This window comes from Cheilinus undulatus, linkage group 8 (genome assembly GCF_018320785.1).
Source record: "Cheilinus undulatus linkage group 8, ASM1832078v1, whole genome shotgun sequence".
Classification (NCBI taxonomy): domain Eukaryota; kingdom Metazoa; phylum Chordata; class Actinopteri; order Labriformes; family Labridae; genus Cheilinus; species Cheilinus undulatus.
The window spans coordinates 34,735,904-34,756,310 of record NC_054872.1 but is presented as its reverse complement, the minus strand read 5'-3'; the positions used below and the strand labels follow the sequence as shown (position 1 = coordinate 34,756,310).

Below are 20,407 nucleotides of genomic sequence, written 5' to 3'. Positions count from 1 at the left end.
CACTTTCTTATTTCCCCAATTTATTTAAAAAAAAATGAAGAATTAAAAAACAGAACGTACCACAATTTTCCTGAAGTATACATCATTAAAGAGCCTCTTGCACAATAAAAATCAAAAAAGCCAAATACACAGTATAGTTCTTGCATATTCATTGTTTATAGATAGACAAAAATGGCAACAAAGGCAGTGTCTTTTCTGAGTTGGCGGAAGGGCTTGAATCCTATTGCTGTGATGGACGTGGACATGAAATCCCAGCATGATCTCTGGATGCACATTTATTGCTTCTAAAGGCTTCACAGTCCACCGTATAAGACAGTCCAAACAAAAAGAAGTGATTGTTTGACTCAAGAGCCCTTTATGCAAAAAAAAAAAAAAAAAAAGAAACACCTGATGGTAAGAACAAGGCACCACTCTATAAATCTATACATCTATCAATCTGTATATAGAATTCATGAGGAGAAATCATCTGGAGAAGAGAAGAGAGCAAGGCCTGCCTCTAGCAGTAGCTCAGGCAGTGAGTGACTGTTTCTGGTATGGGATGTCTTTAAATGCATCCCTTGGTCCGCTTGTTAGCCACAGTACACAGCAGGTTTACAGTGTGGAGTCCAGAATATAGGACAGTATTTGCATAATTGTTCATTTCATTTTTGCATAGACAATGTCACAAGCAAGTCTCATCTCTCTCTCTTCAAATCGGCCAAATACAAAGCAAATAATTACAAAAGCTTGTTGGGAAACAGTAACAAACACCTCCCTGGCCTGTTAAAGTACATCAGATGAATAACACAACAAAACATGGACTGTGAAGAAGGAGGAGGTGATTGCTGTCACAAGTGAGGGTGTTATGCAGCTATTAAGCTTAATAGAAATAAGATACGGAGGGAGGGGAAAAGGGTTAATTCAGAATTTTTTACATTTTTCTTTTCCTTCGAGCTATTTACAATTACTAAGAGAAAGACACAGAACACGATTGCAGTAACATTACAACAAAGTTGTGACCGCTGGACGATAACGGAATCATTATTTACATGATTTCAGTTTCAGTGAGGTGAAAGGGGGCATATGTTGTTGTAGTGGCAACAACAATAAAAGAATGCATATCAGGAAGTAATCGTGATTACAGTACAGCTGAGAGGAATCTTGGAATAAGACTGCAGCTTTCCTTCCTTCTAACTTTCTCCTTTGTTATCCTCGCCATCTTTGAGTCCGGTTTTTCTTTTTCTGCTGCCGGGACAGTTCTCCGAGCAGCATGTAAGTCCTCTTTTCACACTATTGGAACAGTCTGCCAGCTTTAGTAACACTTACTCACATAAACAGACATTATTTGTATTGTTTTTGGCTCCTGAAAGGTGAGCTGGATCTGAGGTTTGAGTTTGGGTTCATCTCTGTGTTCATCCAACAGGCGAAAACCAGGTGATTTATTCAACAATTATACTCTTGTACAGTTTTTGAAATCCCTTCACTTTGGCAGCATTGTGTGACCATACAGATGCCTTTAGGAAAATAACAGCTGGTATGAGGATCTTTGGTCCTGTGCGCACAGCCACAGTCACGCCACTACTCAGAAATCACACAATACAATCAATCTGGATAAAATACAAAGACAGAGCTCTGTTTTGTTACAAATGCTGCATGGGGGGGAGAAAGAATAAGAATCTTTTACATATAACAGGTGATTTAACGTCATACAGCATGAATTAAAACCCTGTCTTAAGTTTGTTCTTTTGCTTGGAGGGGGGGTGGGGGGGTTTACAGCTAGTGAACACTAGTGGCACTGGGATTTCAGTGTAACATTTCTGTATACGTGTACATTTTCTCCAATACAGTGAGTGCAAATCCTATTCTCTTTTCTTTAACGCTATCCTCTTAAATCTCTGCACCAAACCTCCCTCAAAACTCACAACTCATCCCTCCATCTATCCGCTTCACTTCAATCTTTCTTACACGTTCTTAGCTCACCTTCTTTTCTTTTTTCTCTAACTCACTTCTCTGTCTGACTTTGGCCCCAGTGCTGTAACAGTTTCACTCAGGTGATGCAACAACACGCAGACCCAACAGAGGAATAAATAAAAGCAGTAAATACAAACAAATCTCCATTATTAACAGCATTGATTATACATAGTGCTACTATTTATAAATGTTTCTATGTGTCCTAATAATAAGAACCCTCAAAAATAAGCAGTTAAAAATTTGTAACACACATACACACACTGTCTTGAATGCAGTCTATTAAATAAGGTGGGCTGACTACATAAAGCCCAAACTGTACTGAACTGAGGGCAAACATAGTAAATGTTGCAAAAACAGTGTGGGTTCGACTTGTTTGGCTTGAACAAAGTGCATCTTTGTGGTACTTTGGCATAGACTAAAACAACTATCTATCAGCAGTAGTATTTCAATATATTTTCAAATGCTACATTTGCCCCTTAAGGCTTCCAGCTCATTCTCCTGTTTTCTACGGCTACTTTTGTCAATAATGTAAATTATTTTCTAGCGTGCATGTCTCTGGTGTGCGTATGTGTGTTACAGCAGATCACAATCATTACATTTTGTTAGGCAGCATCCCTCTCACAGCAAAAATATATTGCTTTGTTTTTGTCTTTTTGGCACCTCTCCACAAAAAACAACCTCCCGCTCAAAAGTAGGAAGTCCTGTTTTTTTTTTTCTTTTTGTTATGTAAAACTCTGTCTACGGAGCATGCAGGCAAACATCCGCACATACACCTGCACACCTCCCATGTTCTATCACTGAACCACTGCACTGTGCACAAAAGTCCCTGCTAAGGCAACAAAAAGGTCCAGGCGTGAGGGTTTGGGAATTTCCAGGTGAGCCACTGAAAGGAACTCTTGCACTTCAAACAAGCACCAGTACAAATCTAAACAGGAGACAGAAGAAAAGTAAAGTTAATGACCTTAGTGATATATTTAATGCAGGAAAGGAGCCACAGGTTGGATTTGAACCCAGGCCACAGTCTCTAAGAGGTGGGGACATGACCACTTGGCCTGTGGTACTCTACTGGTGGGTTAGGACCCAAAAGGGGGTTGCAAATGTGTACCTCGAAAAAATATGCGGCAACAATGTGTTGAAGCCCCTAGAGGACACAGCCATGTATTCTATTTAGCTCACATTTGCAATGATGTTGTTTTCTCAAGATCTCAACTTATTTATCTTTATCACTGTGATACAGTATCTATAAGAAGTATTCACCCTCTTGGATGTTTTTCCTTTTTTGTTGATTTTATAAACAATCATGGTCAACATAATTTGGACAAAAAAACTCTTTAAAATCAAAGTGAAAACAGAGCTCTACAAAGTAATGTCAAGTAAGGTTAAATACATGACTGCATAAATATTCACCCTCTTTAAAGTGACTGACCTAATTCAACAGAGGTCTGGCCAATCAGTGCTAGTACTCTCACAGTTAGTGAAATGGGGATCACCTGAGTGCAGTGAATGTGTTTCAAGTGATTGCAGTATAAAGACACCTGTCTAGAAGGTCCAGTTACTTGTTTATCAGTATTCCTGGCTACCATTACACCATAAGGACAAAAGAACACTCAAAGAAAATCAGAGAAAAGGTTACAAAAAGTAACCATGGTCAAGTGGAAAAAACTTCTCTGGTCTGATGAAACAAAAATGGTGGTTTCTGGCCATCAGACAACATTTGGCAGACACCAAACATTGCACATCACCAAAAACATATCATTCCTGCTGTGAAGTACAGTGGAGACAGCATCATGCTATGGAGATGCTTCTAAGCAGACAGGGGGATGCTAACAAGGCCCTTGAAAGCTTTTAAAGACTGAGGGTTAAATGAATCAATATTAAAGCAAATATAGATTTTATATTACATATTTTATTCTATGACAGTACTTAGTAGAGATCTGTTTTCACTTTGGCATTAAAGAGTTTTTAAAATAATTTTTTGGTCAAAAAAGCCAAATTATATTTTCATGATTGATTTATAAAATCAATAAAAGGGTAAGACATTCATGGAGGTGACTCTTTTTTATAGGCACTGTAGTTGTCCCATGATAATGTGTTAATTTCTGGAGATCTCTAAAAAAAAGAACAAAAAGTAAATGTAATAACAGGAAACATAATAAAGTTAAATATGCATATATGCATGCATGTACTTCCAGGATTTCTGCAATATGTTGTTTTCTGTCTCTTTGTTTTAACTTTCTGTATATCTTACTCCATCCAAGGTTCAAACTGAAACATTTTATTGAATGAATTTGAGTGGTTGCAAATTTTTGAAAAATCGGGTTGCAATTTCTTGCTAAGGAAGTGGCAGTGGGTCCTGAGGCCAGACCAGTTGTGAACCACTGTACTAGGCCACTGGCACCCCAGTGATAATCAAATTGGCACTTGTATTCCCCACTCACTGTTCAGATCCTGTATTTGTCCTTCAAATTTTACAGTTTGTCTGATCCAGGAACAAACGTCTCTTTAGAAAGCCTCTTCAGCCTTCCAAGCCACAAAAAGCCTGTAGACATGTATAAAAAAGGTTGATCTGTTCATCAGAAGGGTCTGTTTGCGTGGCTGCACAAAGTTAATTCAAGCCATTTTATGCCCCTGGTTTTGGCTCAGCGGCTGCTACGACACTGGGTTTTTTCATGAGAATAAGACGAATCCTTTAAAGCCGAAAAAAATGACCTCTTTTGCACGAATCTGAATGGCGTTCTTTTAAATAACTATTTTTATTTACTGGCAACAAATAACCTTTTAAATGGACCACAGTTCTAATTACTACTCTAAGCTAATAGTCTCCATTGACAATATCTTGATTGTTCAACAAAGGGTTTCTTATACATATTTATTAATTCTGCAATCCTTTCATAATTTATTTCTTTCATGTCCAGCACATTTTGCAAAAATGCTTTAAATTTTGTTTCTTTTTGTATTTCTGTTTATATTCAACTTAAGGTCCTTAGCATAAATGCATTAGTTAGTGCTTACATTTAACTTATTTTAATTATAGCATTAATCAATTGTTTATTGTGTCTTTCAGCACACTCTGGTTGAGCCGCTGCAGTGCCCTCCTGCAGCAATAGTAATGTACACTAAGTCCACCACCACTTCACCTAAATGCCTCATTTTACAAAAAAAAAAAAAAAGCAGCTCAGTGGATAAATCAAAAGTCAATTGCCCCTGGTGTTAGCAAATATTTTACTTTTCACTGTTCCCTTATTTCTTTTTCAAACCATTACAAGCTCCTTTCCGTAGTTTAATTCATGTCATAATCTTCAATCGACTCAAAAGTTTTTGTTTTATGATATTTTAAAAGCAGCTCTGTATCCAAACAGGAAGTTAAGGATTCTTAGAATCTAAGTTTTGAAACAAAAAAAAAATAGAGTGCAAAATAGTGGAATTTCAAAATTAGAGGATTTGATGTGATTGACCACAGAAATTCTGAGGCTACTCATGATTTTAGAATGTTGGTCATTTTACAGTGTAATTCCTGTTCTTCTTACTGATACAGTGTATAAGAGCAATCATAATGACCTATACATAGTTGCTTTTAGACATTAACGATGTTGATTGTTAACATCATTAGTCGTTTCTTCATCGTGAAAATCAGTTTCAAATTATTTAATACATTGGTAGACAAAGCATTAATTAATAATGAATAGTATTCTCTTGTCCAGAAGAACATCCTAACTCTACACCTGAAACTAAATCTTTACCCGCAATAAAGCATGATGAAACTTGACCAAATACTTCTGTCACTTTAAATATCTACCTGTGAGCTCACCTAAAGGCCAGCAGGTGGCATGGTGGTGTCTTACTGGAAGTTTCCCCCCTCCAGTGAAAACTTGGAAAGGGCCTCCTGCAGTCTGTGGTGCTCCTCCTCTACAGTCTGTAACCCACAAAAATCAATATCATCTTAAGACCAGAGGACAGACAGACACACAAACACACACTTCAACCTCCTCCTCTTAACATCCTCTCTTCGTCTCCCTCACTGCGTCTCTGACACATCCCATTGCAAGCGCTGGACATAATAGCCATTTTCAGAGAAGTCCAATTTCACAAAGCAATTTTGAGCCAAGCAATAACAGCAGTGGTTAAATGGTTTTCTATTCTCTAGTTTCTCTTTTGTGCCATTTTGGCCCCATTTGTCCAAACTACACCACGGCTTGCTCCTTACTTAAGTTATCCTCAGTGAAATCCTCCATGTTTCACTGTGTGTCTCTTTCCAGCCAGCTCCTATCTTTTGTTATGTCTCTCATCTTTATCTGCTCCTATCACACCATCTGCTCTCTGCTGGCTTTTCTCTATATTCTCATTTCTTCCTCTCTTTCTGTTCACCTCCCCTCACCTGTAGTCTCTTCAGTTGTTCCTGCAGACTGTGGAGCCTCCTGCACACTTCCTCCAACCTCTCCTGGGACAACACCAGGGGTGCACTGATGCTCTCCTCCTCCTCGCCTTTCATCCCTGCTTCTTCTTTTTTACTGAGGTTATCGTTCTCCTCCTCTGCAGCTCTGTCTGTGGGGTGGCTGTCTTCTGTGTAGGGAAAGACTCAATTTAGACAACAAATATGACAGTTCTACTTTGAATTACTAAACATCAAACACCATGTATTTAAGGGTTTCTTCCTTCAGGTGCAACTCTACTATCATCTACTATCTTTTAACATTAATAAAAAGCCAAACAACAGATCCTATTAGCTAGGATGCTAGCACCAGTGCTACTTAACCAATACACAAGAACTGATATTATCAATAAATTACAGTACAACTTAACCCCATCAGTAACGATCGCAAACTCGTGCTGAAGCAGGTTGGGGGAAGAGCGAAAACATCTTTTTCCTTATGAAAAGCTTTCAGTTTGGCTCTTTTTTTGCTGCGCCACTGTATATCCTGACACTGATCCCCTACCCCCAGTAACTCTTGCAAACTCATGGTCAAGAGAAGAGTGAAAAACACCTTTTCCATCATGAAAAGCTTTTAGTGCTGTTCTTTGCTCTTTCAAAAGAAATGTAGTGCAGTTCTGATAAAACTGCCCCCATTCTAAAGCTATATCCAAGCTAATTGCTACATGTGTGGCAGCCATTGCTAACGGCTTTTAGTTCAACTTAACCCTGCCCGTAGTTACGGCCTTGTTCTCCTCAAATCACGCCAGTTGGTCCAAACCGTTTTCAGTTCAGCACTGAAACATTGTGGATTGGAGCTTTTCATGATGGATGTGCAAAAATTACAACACGGAGGCTGGCCAATCCATCTGCTTTGCACGATTAAGAGGAGGCTTTTGAAGCAAATCTAACCGACACAGAGCCTGAGCTGAGGTGGGTCTCATCTCTCCTGACAATCAGCTACATCATGCTGACTCGCAGTTATATCAGTTATGCCACTAACAATGCATAAGTCAATATCCTTATTAGAGCAAAAACGGTCAAGTAAAAATAAATAAATAAATAAACACCCCTAGTACAGAGAGTAAATTGGTAAAAACCACAACCTTCTGACTGCACTTACTGTCTGTTGTTGATTACAGAAAACAATAGATTACACCTGCAGCTTGTCTTTAAAATAATCTCAAACAGCTGTTGCTTCCGCTTTAAGTTAATCTTAACAACTAAAACGTATATTCAATTTTCCTAGCTGGTATACTTTAATAAACATGCTTATATAATGTTGATTACACAAAATCATACCTGTTGATTGAAAGATATCTGTTTCTTGACAGGGCCTGTCTGATTGGTCCTCTCCGTTTTCTTCATCAGGATGCGAGTCTTCTGATAGGCTGATACTGCGGATCAATAGCCTTTTCAGGCACATGACTAACACAGGAGACACATATGTCACTTTTACTAAAAGGGCGGGAAAGCTGCTGTGACAGACATGAAAGTGGATGAAATAAAAGTGATCTGTATAAGCACAAGGGAGACCTCCATTCACCTTCATCCAGAGCGCTGTTTGCCACCTTCTCCTGATCACTGTTAGAGTGGCCGATCAAGTCGAAGCCTTTGTCCGACAGGAAATCAATCAGCCTGTGCCGCGGGTCTGAAGACTTGTCATCCGTCAAACAGTCCTTATCTTGGTCTGAAGACAGAAACAGAGCTTTAGTTTGGTTTAAGCTCTCAGAAATGTGAAACAAGAACACAACGTGAATATTTATGAAGTGCTGAGCTGATAAAGCGGTCTCACCACCAACGCCTTTTAAACCTCCATTCTCTGTGGGGCTCAGAGGGGCAGAGAGTCTAAAAAAGAAAATGACAAAAGAAATTAGATATTTTAGGATGGGTGAGTTGATGAATACATCTTGTACAAACACACACTGGCACATACGCTGAAGGACTGAAGGGAGCTCCTCCACTTCCAGGAGGAAGTGTCAACCTCATGGGCGCTCCGCTCTTTTTTAGATCATCCACTGCTGTTTTGATCACTTCAGTCCAGCTGCAAACACACAAATCAGACAGTTCAGGAATTTACTCTGCAGAAAAATATGATGTACTGTTGTTTCCTCCCTGACACTTACATCTTCCTCTCTCCAACGGACTGAGCCACCAGTTCATAGATCTGAGCACCGCTGTCCCACGTAAATATGACATAGAAGGCCTTTCGATCTGACAGAACAGGAACAAACAGAAGGTTGAACTATGTATTGATCCCACAATGGAAGTGACTGCATTTACCTGTGAAACCACTTTGTACAACTGACCTGTGGCCACCTCCCGAAGGAAGACTGAGTCCAGCTTAATGATGGGGCTCAACATCTGCTTTCCCTCCTGAACAGCGATGTTGCTTTTACTTTGACATTTAAGGACCATTTTGTCATCTTGTCTCTGCAGGAGCACCAGCAGATCCCCGAGGAGCACGCACTGCACCTCTGTGAGACATAGAGGAGGTGTAGGAAGGTGGAGAGGAAAAAATAAATACATTTAGATCATTTAGAGGGTGTCTCCTATTAGCTCCTCTTTTAGAACCTCAGTAGCTATGGCTTTGTTACGTTTGATTTCAAGACCAATTATTCATGTATGATTACCAACTATAAACCCTATGGCTTTGACGGTCTTCTAAATAATTGGATTTCAAGTTGTGGGTGGGGACCCATAATTGGGTTGCGGGGCTGTTTCAGCGGGTCGAACTGATAGCTGGAAAAAGAATTATGGGGAAATAACTAGGCTGTTCTGAAGATTTAGGCAGATGTGCATCAATATATTTTATTTTTCCTTATTTGGCAGACATGGAGTAAATTCTGGTTGTTTTCTTGAGATCTCGACTTATTTATCCTGCTATCTTGGATAAAAATAGTTTGAAGAAAGTTGTTTTCGTATGATGCCTCAATCTCCTGAGACCTATAAAGAGCAACCAAAATACATGTTTCAATGGCAAACAGAGTCAAACCAAATGTCAGTGTCTTTGTTCTAGCACATGCCACCTAAAGTCCAAGTTGTGACATTTTTTATTAAATCAATTTCAGTGGTTAAAGGTACATTTGGGTCACAACTGAAGTTCACTGAGGTGATTGATACTTTGGTTGGACCAGTTGAGAACCACTGTTCTAAATGACATTGGAATTACTGATTGAAGTAAGTTCTTTTGCCTTTAATTTTAATATATTTTCCATTTTAATGTCTTATTTTGCTCGCCATGTAGCCTTTCATGATCTGAATGTTCTGTCTTTTAACTCTGTTTAGGTCTTTAATAACTCTGTGTATGGATGGTACTTATTGAATGAGCTTGCTTAGTCTTGTCTAAATATGTTGAGGACTGTGGCCTCTGTATGAGTGCCAGCTCTACTGACTGAGCTAAACTAGCACCTGTTAAAACATTTTTCTATTCACAAAGGTTACAGCAATGATTTAAAAAATCCGAGGTTAATGGGCTTGTGAGACCTCATGAAAAAGCACCTGCACTGCACCTGTTTTAACCTTTACAGAAAACCTTCATCTACACATCACAAAAAGAGGAAATGAAAACATTTATTTAAAAACTGGGTACTAGATAAAATCATTCCCACTGTGGTTTTCTTTGGTCTGTTTAGAACTGATGATTCAAAGTGCATGTATAAAAATAAATATTATGAGCTGCCAAGTTCACTTTAGCCTCAGAGAGATTTGTATTCACTGGATATATCAAATAAAAATGTAAAAAAAGAACTGAAAATAGAAATATCAAAATGAGATGGCTGGTTTCATGAAGGCACACAACATTCATCCACAAGCTTGAAAAGGGAGACAAGTTTGGCAAAAATATTTGATGTAAAAATTTCCTTGCTTTTTCCTTGCTGTTGATGACCAATTAATTTTCAAAGTTGTCCCAAGAACCCTGAAATGGTCCAGAGGAGCCAACGTTTGCAGAGGGGTTTGTGTCTGATCCTTTAAATTTCAGCAAATTCATGAAAAAAAGTTAAATAAATCTTTGAATTGCAAATGAATGCTTATTTTCCAACGTTTAAAGGAGAAACCTTTGCTAACAAGAGGGAGAAATGATGAAACTTTTCTGTAGAAGAGGAGAACACTACCATTTTGTGACTCTCTCTGGACATTAGTGGACTTTTGATCACATAAATGAGGATTACTCGAAAGCTTGTGCCTCAGCAGTGTTTTCTTTTAATTGTTTTCTTTTGATTTATTTTGCTTGTGTTGTGTGTGATGCCAAATTTGAAAATCAGCTTAATTAAAAGTAAAAGCTTATCTTTCTATTCATCCAAGACAGTTTTATGCATGTTATGTGATATAATTACCGATTGCCTTTTCTTTCGTGACTCTCCAGGTTAGGGGGCCTTCATAGAGCATCTTCTTCTGTGTCAGGTCGATGTTCTTAAATACACAAGGAGAACAGTGAGAAAATTTCCTTGTCAAAAATGTGAAAGCACATCTTTGCAGCAGTGCTAGTAAACAAACTTTGTTTTAAGACCTTCACCTTATATTCAGTATAAAGCTCATTGCTCGGTTTGAGCCCTGATGTGTCCAATCTTCGCTGGTAGTCCTTAAGAGTCTTTGAACAAACAAAGAGAGAGGTGAGGGGGTCAGACAGAGGATAGACACAAGCAGTCTAACAAGCAGAGACCTTCAGAGGCCTCAAAATGAATTTACCAGACTCCAATCGTTGCTCAATCACCACATAACAGAGTACTGAGTGATTGATTGTGTTTCTCACCAATAGGTTCTCCATCACTTTGACCTCCTCGTTGACATGGTTGAGGATCTTTCTGCAGCACTCTGCGCTCTGTTGGATCTTCTCCTTCTCTGTCGAGTCCTCTGTGGAGAGACGGAAAACACAGAGGTTAGAAAAAAATAGCTTTCACAGCCAAGTCTAAACTAAAGCCATAAATCATGATCATACACAGCAATCTGTGGCCGACAGTATTGTTGGTTTAAGTAGTTGCTTGCTGTGCTTAAAGCTGGTGGACAAATATTAACCATGTATATCCTGCGTTGATAGTGACTGACTCATAACACTAGAATAACATAAAAACATGCCTGGAAAGAAAAATCTCCACATTAGACAGGTTTCTGCTACTTCTAAACTTTTGATTTCTTCACATTTCTAGTGAAAGTTTTTTATTCAATCTTTTCCCTCTGTCCTATAACAAATGATGATGTAGAGAAATGGATGCAACAGCATTAGAACACTGAACATGACAATTATCTTCTCATTCCTTTTCAGTTATCTTTGCTGTTGGACGGGGTAGATAGTACGGTGCAATGAAACGAGCAACATCTTCATTTCTTCTGCAATCCCCAGTTTCTAAAAGGAAAATTGGAGCCAAGTAGAATTTGAAGCAGATTAAATTTATGTATATATAGGAGCAAATACAACAGGTATCAGGGAGAGAATCAAGAACAGCGATGCTAAGATAAGAAAGCATTGCAGGAACCCCCAACACTTGGCATTTCAAGCAAGTTCAGACCAGCACTGCTCAGTGCTGCCCACCTCCATCGCCTCCTTCTCAATACTCCTTGTTTAATTGAGGACTCTGTTCAGTAAAAACAGCACCTCACAAGGCGTTTTTACTAAATAGAAACCAACGTTTTGTTTTGGTTAATAAATCTCTTATAATGAGGGAGAAATGCGGTGAAAAAGGCACTTCCATATTCATGCTGGAAAGAGCTGGGCAGCGTTGGTTGAGAGCCCCCTGGTGGTGGAATTTAACGTACTGCGCTGTTAATCAGCTGTAAAAAGGATTCCTATCAGCTATTTTTTCCAACTAATTTTATCATGATATAAAGCAGATTGATATCCTGATGAATTAAAGGGATATGGATTAGATTTTCTTCCATACCCCTATTCACTGTTTCCACAAAAATAATGTTTTTATGTCTGCAATGGGCAAACTGCTTGCACACAAACATAGCCTTAAAAACACCCACCTGTGTTCTTTGCAATATTTTCCAGCAGCAGCGGGTATTTGGTCAGTCTCTGCATCTCTATTGGAATGATGTCCTTGAGCTGCAGCCTGCGGCACTGGGGTTTACTCTCTGCCTCCTGGGATAAAAACAAACAAACAAACAAACAGGACACAGTCTGAATGGATGCACATTTTCAAACCACTTATGTTAGTTCTTGCATGTCCATACATTTAAAACTGCCGCATCCAACCATGCATGGCTTTCTTTTCAATCTAAAAAACATATAATTCCAAGTCAGTTCATCTGTTTGTGTATATGTGTTACCTGTATGAAGGAGTTGAAGCGTGGCTCCCTCTTCTGCCTGCTCTTGATCTGGTCCAAGGCCCATGATTGGTGACTACAGAAACGGGCTGTCAGTTTCTGGAACCATTCCCCCTCTGTGCCTCCAAACTGGAAGACACACAGACATGCACAGTCACAAAATTGTGTTACAGGGGCTAGAGGGGAAGAATGAGAGGGAAAAAAAGATGGGCAGGAAGTAAAAGAACTGGGAAGGGCACAGAATAACACTGACAGCCACAGAATGTTGATAAATAGCTTTCAGCGGTTGTTATATCTACAGAATAAGATTTGAATCAGTTGGTGTTTTTTAGAGAGAAGGGCAGCAGGATGTTATAAATAGAAAGATGATGACTCACTCTGTTGAGCATTGTGGTGCTGATGGATTTAACTATGAAGTTGTCATCCAAACGCAATTTCTTCAGGTTGTCATAGAAGTTATCTGGGGACAAAAATATTAAGTTTGACTTTGAAATAAAAAGAGCAACTCTTCTTTTCCAGCTGTCACAAAAGTCTTGAAGCCTGGCTGTTGAAACACTCTTATATCCACTTATTTCCTAGTCACACAGACTGTCCACGTCTTTATAACTGGATTTTTAATAGAATCAAAAAGCTTCACACGCTAAAGTTGATTTTTACATTGGTTTAAAATGTGTGAATGTTTATGCTTAAGGTTTCTAACTCTAGGAACATTCACACATAAGTTTGGCTCCTGGCATCATCACTCACAGTGCATCTCAATGATTTCATCAAGGTTGGGGAAGATGGCAGCCAGCTCAGTGGCAGTGAGGAGCTCCTCTTTCTCCAGAGGTCTGGAGAAAACCATCTGCAGAACACTTAGCATCCTCACATGAGCATGCTCAGTTGTGAACAGCTCTAAGGGAAGAGAGGCAGCAGGAATTTAATAAGTTAGAGCCTGAAAAAGCCTATTTTCACATGCATATTTGGTACTTTTTTATAACATATGCTGCTTCAGCTCTTCTCCTTACCATTAATGATCTCTTGCCTCTTTGTCTCCTTCTTGCTGAGACTGGCCAGGGCTTCAGGGGAGGCCTGCTCCTTCCAGTTGGGCGGGTCTTGCTCGAACTCCAAGAGGCGGGGCTCCATTTCCTCCAGCTGAGGGGACGGGCTGGTAGGGGAGTGGCCGGGGCCTTCGGGATTCAAAACCAGTCCTTCAGGACTGAAGGAAGAAAGAGGTGTTGTGAGTGATTCATAAAAACTGGAATGTGTAGCACAGTTCAAGCTTAAACCCAGGTGACTGTAAAGAGACCTGACACTTCACACTCTGGTGGGACTTGGAGGTTGCTGGCAGTAAACCAAGGGCAGCTGGCTGTATTTCTAAAAGTGCACCAGGGATGTCTTATCATTTAATAATTTAGGGATGTTAAAAGGTAACCATGCCTCTAGTGGATAAGCTAAGCATTAATGTCTTGCTGTTATCACTGTAGCTAGAAAATCAAAAGTCGTCTCAAATCATTAGCAGCTAGAATTTCTAACTAAGACAAGTTTTGATAGCTAATACTGAAAAAAATCATATACCAACCTTAATCAAAACAAAAGCTTCACATAACACTACGGTCCTATGAATCCTAGATGATCCAAAGGGGAAATTAAAAACAGTCTAAATATTTTTGACATGATTCAGTGAGAACCACTAACATATTTTCTGGCTATTTATGAAAATACAAACATTCTGGGACAAAGCTATGGGGACCCTTGAAGAGACTTTGTTGCCACAAGACTGTCTGAGAATCATGGACTGTGTATTTAGGACTGACTCTTGGTGATATACTTCAAAACAAGGATACCTACATTTTAAAAATCCTGACACCTGCTTGTAAGAAGGCCATAACAATGAACTGGTTCAAAAGTGACCCCTTAAGCCCAGCACAATGGGTGAACACAGTAGAGGAAATTCTATATCTCTTAAATGTAAAACTATAAAGTAAAGACCTATGAACAATATTGGGGTAAAGGAATGGGTCTGGAAATCTACTGGGCAGAAAAGACTTCATAAACAGAACTATTGAGAGGGTGCTCTTGCTTCTTAAATGTTTGTATGTTTATTTTTCATTATGCTGCTGTGAACCTGCCTGACTCCAACTACTACATCTATTATATAAGCTTTACATCTATTATCATTGTGATAATTGTTAAAGGAAATTTAAGAGCTGTTCAACTTAATTTACTATAATAACAGCCATTTCAACCTCATTACCATCTTAGCTACTGCTAATACGTCTGCTAATACATATTTTTACCATTAGAGCCATACTGAAGATAATAGGAATAAGATAGGTTTGTGGCCAAGGCAGCCACAAATCTAGGTAGCCTTGTTTGTCTATTTCTCTTTCTCTCTTTCTGTGCCTCCTTCTATTACGTACCCCAAGCACAGTTTCAGCAGAAGGCTGTCCCACATAAATCTGTTTCTGCTTGAGATCTTAACCTGATGCAGTACCTATAGAAAGTTGGATGTTTCACCCTTTCATCTGTTTATAAATCAATAATGGTCAATATAACCTGGCTTTGGGAGGCTGGTGGCCTTGTGGTTTAAGGTGCGCCCAATGTGCGCGGTATGATGTCAAAGTGAAAACAAATTTTTACAACATATGTCAATTAAATAAAATTATGGATTGCATAAATATTCACCCCCTTCAAGTCAGTATTTAAGATGTTGCTTTGGCTGCAATCAAAGCACTGAGTCTGTGTCAATAGGTCTCAATCAGGCTTGCACATCTGGACACTGCAATTTTACTCCATTCTTCTTTGCAAAACTACTTAAGCTCTGTCAGGTTGCACAGGGATCAGGCGTGAACAGCCCTTTTCAAGTCTAGCCACAAATTCTCTACTTCCAGGGCGAGCTGCTGAGAAGCATCCCCACAGCATGATGCTGCCACCACTGTGCTTTATAGTGGGGATGGTGTGTTTGTGGTGATGTGCAGTGTTTGGTGTTTGCAAACACAATGTCTTGTCTGATGGCCAAAAAGCACCATTTTGGTCTCAACAGACCAAAGAACTTTCTTGACCATGAAGTCTCCCCTGTGCTTTTTGGTAAACTCTAGTCGAGATTGAATCTAAGTTTTCTTCAAAAGTTGCTTTCTCTTTGCCACTCTCCCATAAAGTTTTGACTGGTGAAGAACCCAGGCAACAATCATTGTATGCAGTCTGTCCTATCTCAGCTGCTGAAGCTTCTAACTCCCTCAGAGTTGTCAGAGCTGTCTTGGCGGCCTCTCTCATGGGTCTCCTTCCCTGTATGGTCAGTTAGTGAGGACGGCCTGCTTGATGCTTGATAATAGTCAACTAAACTTCAGGAGATGTTAGTGCCTTGGAAATGTTTTTGCATCAATCCCCTGACTTACACTTTTCAATAACCTTTTCTCTGATTTGCTCAGAGTGTTCCTTTTGTCTTCATGGGGTAATGGTAGCCAGGAATACAGATTAACCAGTGACTGAACCTTCCAGATGGAGGTGTATTTATACTCTAATCACTTGAGACACATTTACTGCACTCAGGTGATCCCCATTTCACTTATTGTGAGATTACTAGCACCAACTGGGTGAAGCTTTGTTGAATTAGGCCAGTCACTTTAAAGGGGATGACTACGACATTTCTTTGAAGCAATTGGTTTTCACTTTAACATTAAAGAGGTTTTTTCCAAAAAGTCAAACTATATTGACCATGACTGATTTATAAAAATGGTAAAACATTCAAAGGGGTAAATAGTTTTTCTAGGCACTTTAAATGTTTTTTTTTTCTTTGCCACTGTAATTTTGATAAACACTGCTTGCTTGTTTGTTAAAGAAAAATAATTAAAAGCATCAAAAGCAACAGCAGAAATAATAACTAACATTTCAGATGTATTTCTACTTTATTGGCTTACTCAGGACCTAACCTAAAGTTAACCTAATGGTTAACATTGATCCAGTTATCATTCCCCTGCAGAGCTAAATGTCAGATGATGGAGTGAAAATGAGAGAGCTCTTTAACACTTAATTATTGCCTGCCAGTCAAAACACAGATGACCTCTGTCTGATAATCATTAAAGAGTCAATAAAGCTGCCAGTCAGACTGATTCAGGTTCATGCCTAAAGGAAACATGTACAATGGCTGTTTATAAACTACATGTCTTCTATTAGTTTTACAATTTTTCTGTATATTTCCCTGCTCTGAATAAAGCATATAGGCTTTGCTTATGTAAAACCACACTCTAACTTATCTGTCAGTGTTTGACATCCTGTCTGTCCCTGCTGTGCACCTCTCTGACCAGAGAGGCTTTAAAAGGGGGTTTGTCCATCTTACGGATGGAGGAGCTGGGGGGTAAGCGGGGCAGGTGTTGTTGTCGTGGCAGATGGTGGCTGGAGGTCCACGTCGCTCCGAGAGCGAGACTGTTTAGCCCGGGAAGAGCCACGGCGCCGAGAGGAGTGCCGGTCCACACGGGCACTCTCACTGCGCCCCACTTTCCTACTGTAGGGAGGGAAGGTGGGAGAGGATTGGGGGGGGGGGGGGGATGGGGAGAGAAAGGATAGGGACAGAGCACGAGGAAGGAGGAATTGGGATAGAAAAATAAAGCAGGAATAGACCAAATGTTAAGAAAATAGGGAGACAGACGCAAGGATGGACAAAGGGAAATCACGAAAGGTATGAAAGGAGGAAAAAAGAGAGCGACCACAGAGTAGACAGAGGTAATACAGAAAGAATATAGATTTTAAAGAGTTGGAAAGTAGGAGATCATATTTAAGACATGCAGATTGCATAGACATTTGTGGAAATTATGAGGGTTAAGAAATGGATATTAGTAGAGCAAATGAGAAGTTACACAAAATGGAAAAAGGTTGCACCAAAAAAAGAGAAAGAAAATTAGTAATCATGCAAAATAAATATGCATGATAAATGACATATGACATGCATATGTTTATACAATGAAACATATAGAGTATGCTTCATATACTGTAAGCACTGCCCCACCTAAATACATGTTACACTTCAAATAAGCCTATGTACCACAGTAAGTATAAAAATATTACTTCTATTTAATGTTTGCACCACCTTTAAAGTTCATATCTATATAAATGTTTCAGAATCCACACAACCTGCATTCACATCCAGCAAAAATAATCCGACTGACCTCAACAACCAAGCTAAATCCTTCACAGGCAGGTACATGACAAATAGCCATGTGTGTGTGTTACATGTCAGTAATGTAATAATTCAATGTGAGGTGTGTTTTTGTGTTTGTTTTGTTTGAATATGGGTGTTGTTTGATCAGTGTAAGGCCTGAAGCGTGTCCATGACTCTGTCAAGGCGCAGACACCCACCTCTTCCTTCTGTAAAAACACGGGACACCACATTAATACTTTACTGCATTTTTCCAACCATTGCAAGCCAAAGTAAAGACCAAAACATGCAGCTGAATACTCCAACATAATAAACTTTACATGTTGAACCACTGTCAGAGTAGCATGACAAATAATTCGCTGCCAAAGCCCCTGGCACAACATGGAACTGCACACACTGTGGAGACAAGCAGGACAGAGGACGGGCCCTGGCCACATCAGACAAAGACACCTTGAAAAGCACACGGGGTGAGCAACACAGATTTTAAATTTAAACTTTGAGCTTATTTCTTATAACTTAATGAAGCAGTTCAAGCTACCCTACCTAAAATTTAACTGAAGTTAGCTTGAGTTGTTTCAAACCAAACTTAGAGAAAAGTATCAGCACTGCAATGAAAATAATATTTTCCTGACTTGCTTTGAAATGACTAAACAGCTTACTACAGCAGAGACAGACTTCACTGTCAACAGGCCCAAAATGTCTTAACATAGATGAAAAATAACCCAAGTAATCACCTAAATTTTGCTTGAATCCAAAAAAAAAAAAAAAAAACCACAAGACAGTCAGACCTGCACAAATAACAACTGAATAGAACAAAAACTGCAATGACAGAATGATATTAGGAAGAGAACACACATGCTAATGTGAAGAGAAGAGGGCAGGTGGGAGAGGGAAGGCATGTAGGGTAGACCAGGGAGTTCACCTGTCGAGAGTCCTTCACAGAACTGCAGGCTCTGTTAGCTAGCGAGCAACAGGCAGCACGACAGAAGCTTGCACACAGCAGGGACAGACAGCTGGGGGAGTTTTACCATGCTCCCTCAGCCTGAGCACTTCAGACACCGCCCCATTGATTTCAACTGGCTAAATAATCTGAATACAACCCATTCTAATGCATCGTCTTAGCTACTCTGCTGTTTTGATGTCAATCCCAAGAGTTTACTGATAGCATCCCCCTCACCTTTCTTTCTCCGCATTCTCCTCTGTGGGAGTTTCGTTGGTTAGGAAAGGCTCTCCAATGGTCAGCCCTCCTACCAGTCCAACAGGTGATACGTCTCCCCCGTCTGATAGGGTTGGTGGCTCTAAGCGATTGCTTGGCAGGCCTGTAATATTCAGAGAAAGTGAAAGGAACAAATGATGGGTTAAATATTCTAACAAAAAAGATTGTGAAAGAAAATACATACACATGCCCAAATAAAGAGTATCCCAAATATATGCATGTATTATGTTACAATGCATCTGAAACTGTAAAGTAGGGATTCACAATATTGTCCATGTGACAGTAATATCTGCAGAAATTTGATTCTCATATTTAGCAGATATGAAAATTTCTAGCAGTATTTCTAAATGGAGTTAAAGCAGGAAGACAGTTTACAACAGATTCCTTAGTCACCACTCGTTCACGTCTCTCTATTCTCCCATACTGTCTCTCTTCTTGCTCTCACTCTCTTAAAATGAGGTTGCTCCACAACCTCATTTGACCGGTCATCATGCACCTGTTATATTTTAAATCTGGTGTCCTGTTGTTTCAGTGTGGATGCTGCAACCCTCCTCCACCCCAGCCCCCTCCATTCAATTCTTCCTTTCCCGCATGTCTCTCCCCCTCTCTCTCACCCCTGTTTCTGATTCTATCCACTGTCAACCTCTACAAATAAAGGCAAAAAAGCCTAGAAAATATCTTCAAAAAAACTCTTACATATAAATCAGGAGTTGAATATGTTTAAGGCTAAAACTGCTCAACAGAGTGATGCTACTGTAAGGAGTTTATGCTGTTTTTTTTAAAAATGCTACTAATAGTGATGTATCTTTATGACCTACAAGAGCAAATGTGGCCATCAGCAACAAGCCTGTTAATTTCTACATGGTCATCTTAAAGCTTGAAATCCCTGCTGCAGATAGATCCCTAACAAAGAGATGGGCAGCACACTGCCACATCAGCTTTTTTCTACATTTATGTGGCAACATTTTTAATAGGTGACACCTTTGACTGATAAAAAAGTTTGATGAGATGGTCTTTATTATACTTTACATAGCACTTAGCTACATGCTTTTAATTTTCCTTAGTCCTAATTTGAATGTCTGTTATACTTGTTCTATTTCATTTTTAATTTTGTAAATGGTTTATTATCAAATACAACAAATTCTTGATTTCACACTATAGATTCAAACCCAGTGAACAGGCTTACCATCAGTGTGTGCTGACTCAGGGCTGTTGGTAGTGATGATGTTGTTGTTTGATCCGTCATTGGTCTCTAGCCCTGGTAGGGAGGAGGGGCTTACATTAGTGCTCAACTTCTTGCTGGGGAGGGAAGGGGCTGCAGAGTCGGTTAATGAGCCTCTCCCCGGAGCCAGACCCTTACGCTCTGGATTCACCTTATCCGCTGAAGAGGAAAACAGATGTGAAACTTATAAGAGAGCTGGACTACTCTAGG

The 20,407-nt window shown here is 39.6% G+C and overlaps 1 protein-coding gene across 5 annotated transcripts in view; it reads right to left on the bottom strand.

The window, feature by feature from the left end:
* Positions 1 to 7: 7 nt before the first annotated feature.
* arhgef1b (Rho guanine nucleotide exchange factor (GEF) 1b) overlaps positions 8 to 20,407 on the bottom strand; it is a 64,961-nt gene continuing 44,561 nt past the window's right edge. For 3 of the 5 annotated variants that reach the window (XM_041793665.1, XM_041793667.1, XM_041793670.1), the window contains 21 exons: positions 20,162 to 20,356; positions 18,937 to 19,078; positions 17,960 to 17,968; positions 16,944 to 17,108; positions 13,633 to 13,823; positions 13,373 to 13,519; positions 13,003 to 13,085; positions 12,629 to 12,754; positions 12,326 to 12,440; positions 11,112 to 11,212; positions 10,875 to 10,949; positions 10,696 to 10,771; positions 8,668 to 8,835; positions 8,485 to 8,572; positions 8,295 to 8,402; positions 8,154 to 8,206; positions 7,905 to 8,048; positions 7,661 to 7,786; positions 6,326 to 6,510; positions 5,759 to 5,863; positions 8 to 2,875 (listed from right to left, as the gene is read on the bottom strand). In XM_041793665.1, the coding sequence (XP_041649599.1) occupies positions 5,789 to 5,863; positions 6,326 to 6,510; positions 7,661 to 7,786; positions 7,905 to 8,048; positions 8,154 to 8,206; positions 8,295 to 8,402; positions 8,485 to 8,572; positions 8,668 to 8,835; positions 10,696 to 10,771; positions 10,875 to 10,949; positions 11,112 to 11,212; positions 12,326 to 12,440; positions 12,629 to 12,754; positions 13,003 to 13,085; positions 13,373 to 13,519; positions 13,633 to 13,823; positions 16,944 to 17,108; positions 17,960 to 17,968; positions 18,937 to 19,078; positions 20,162 to 20,356 (2,372 nt within the window). In that variant the 3' untranslated portion in view covers positions 8 to 2,875; positions 5,759 to 5,788. Of the gene's footprint in view, positions 2,876 to 5,746; positions 5,864 to 6,325; positions 6,511 to 7,660; positions 7,787 to 7,904; positions 8,049 to 8,153; positions 8,207 to 8,294; positions 8,403 to 8,484; positions 8,573 to 8,667; positions 8,836 to 10,695; positions 10,772 to 10,874; positions 10,950 to 11,111; positions 11,213 to 12,325; positions 12,441 to 12,628; positions 12,755 to 13,002; positions 13,086 to 13,372; positions 13,520 to 13,632; positions 13,824 to 16,943; positions 17,109 to 17,959; positions 17,969 to 18,936; positions 19,079 to 20,161; positions 20,357 to 20,407 lie in introns of all 5 variants that reach the window. The other 2 variants (XM_041793666.1, XM_041793669.1) reach the window with 2 other exon arrangements.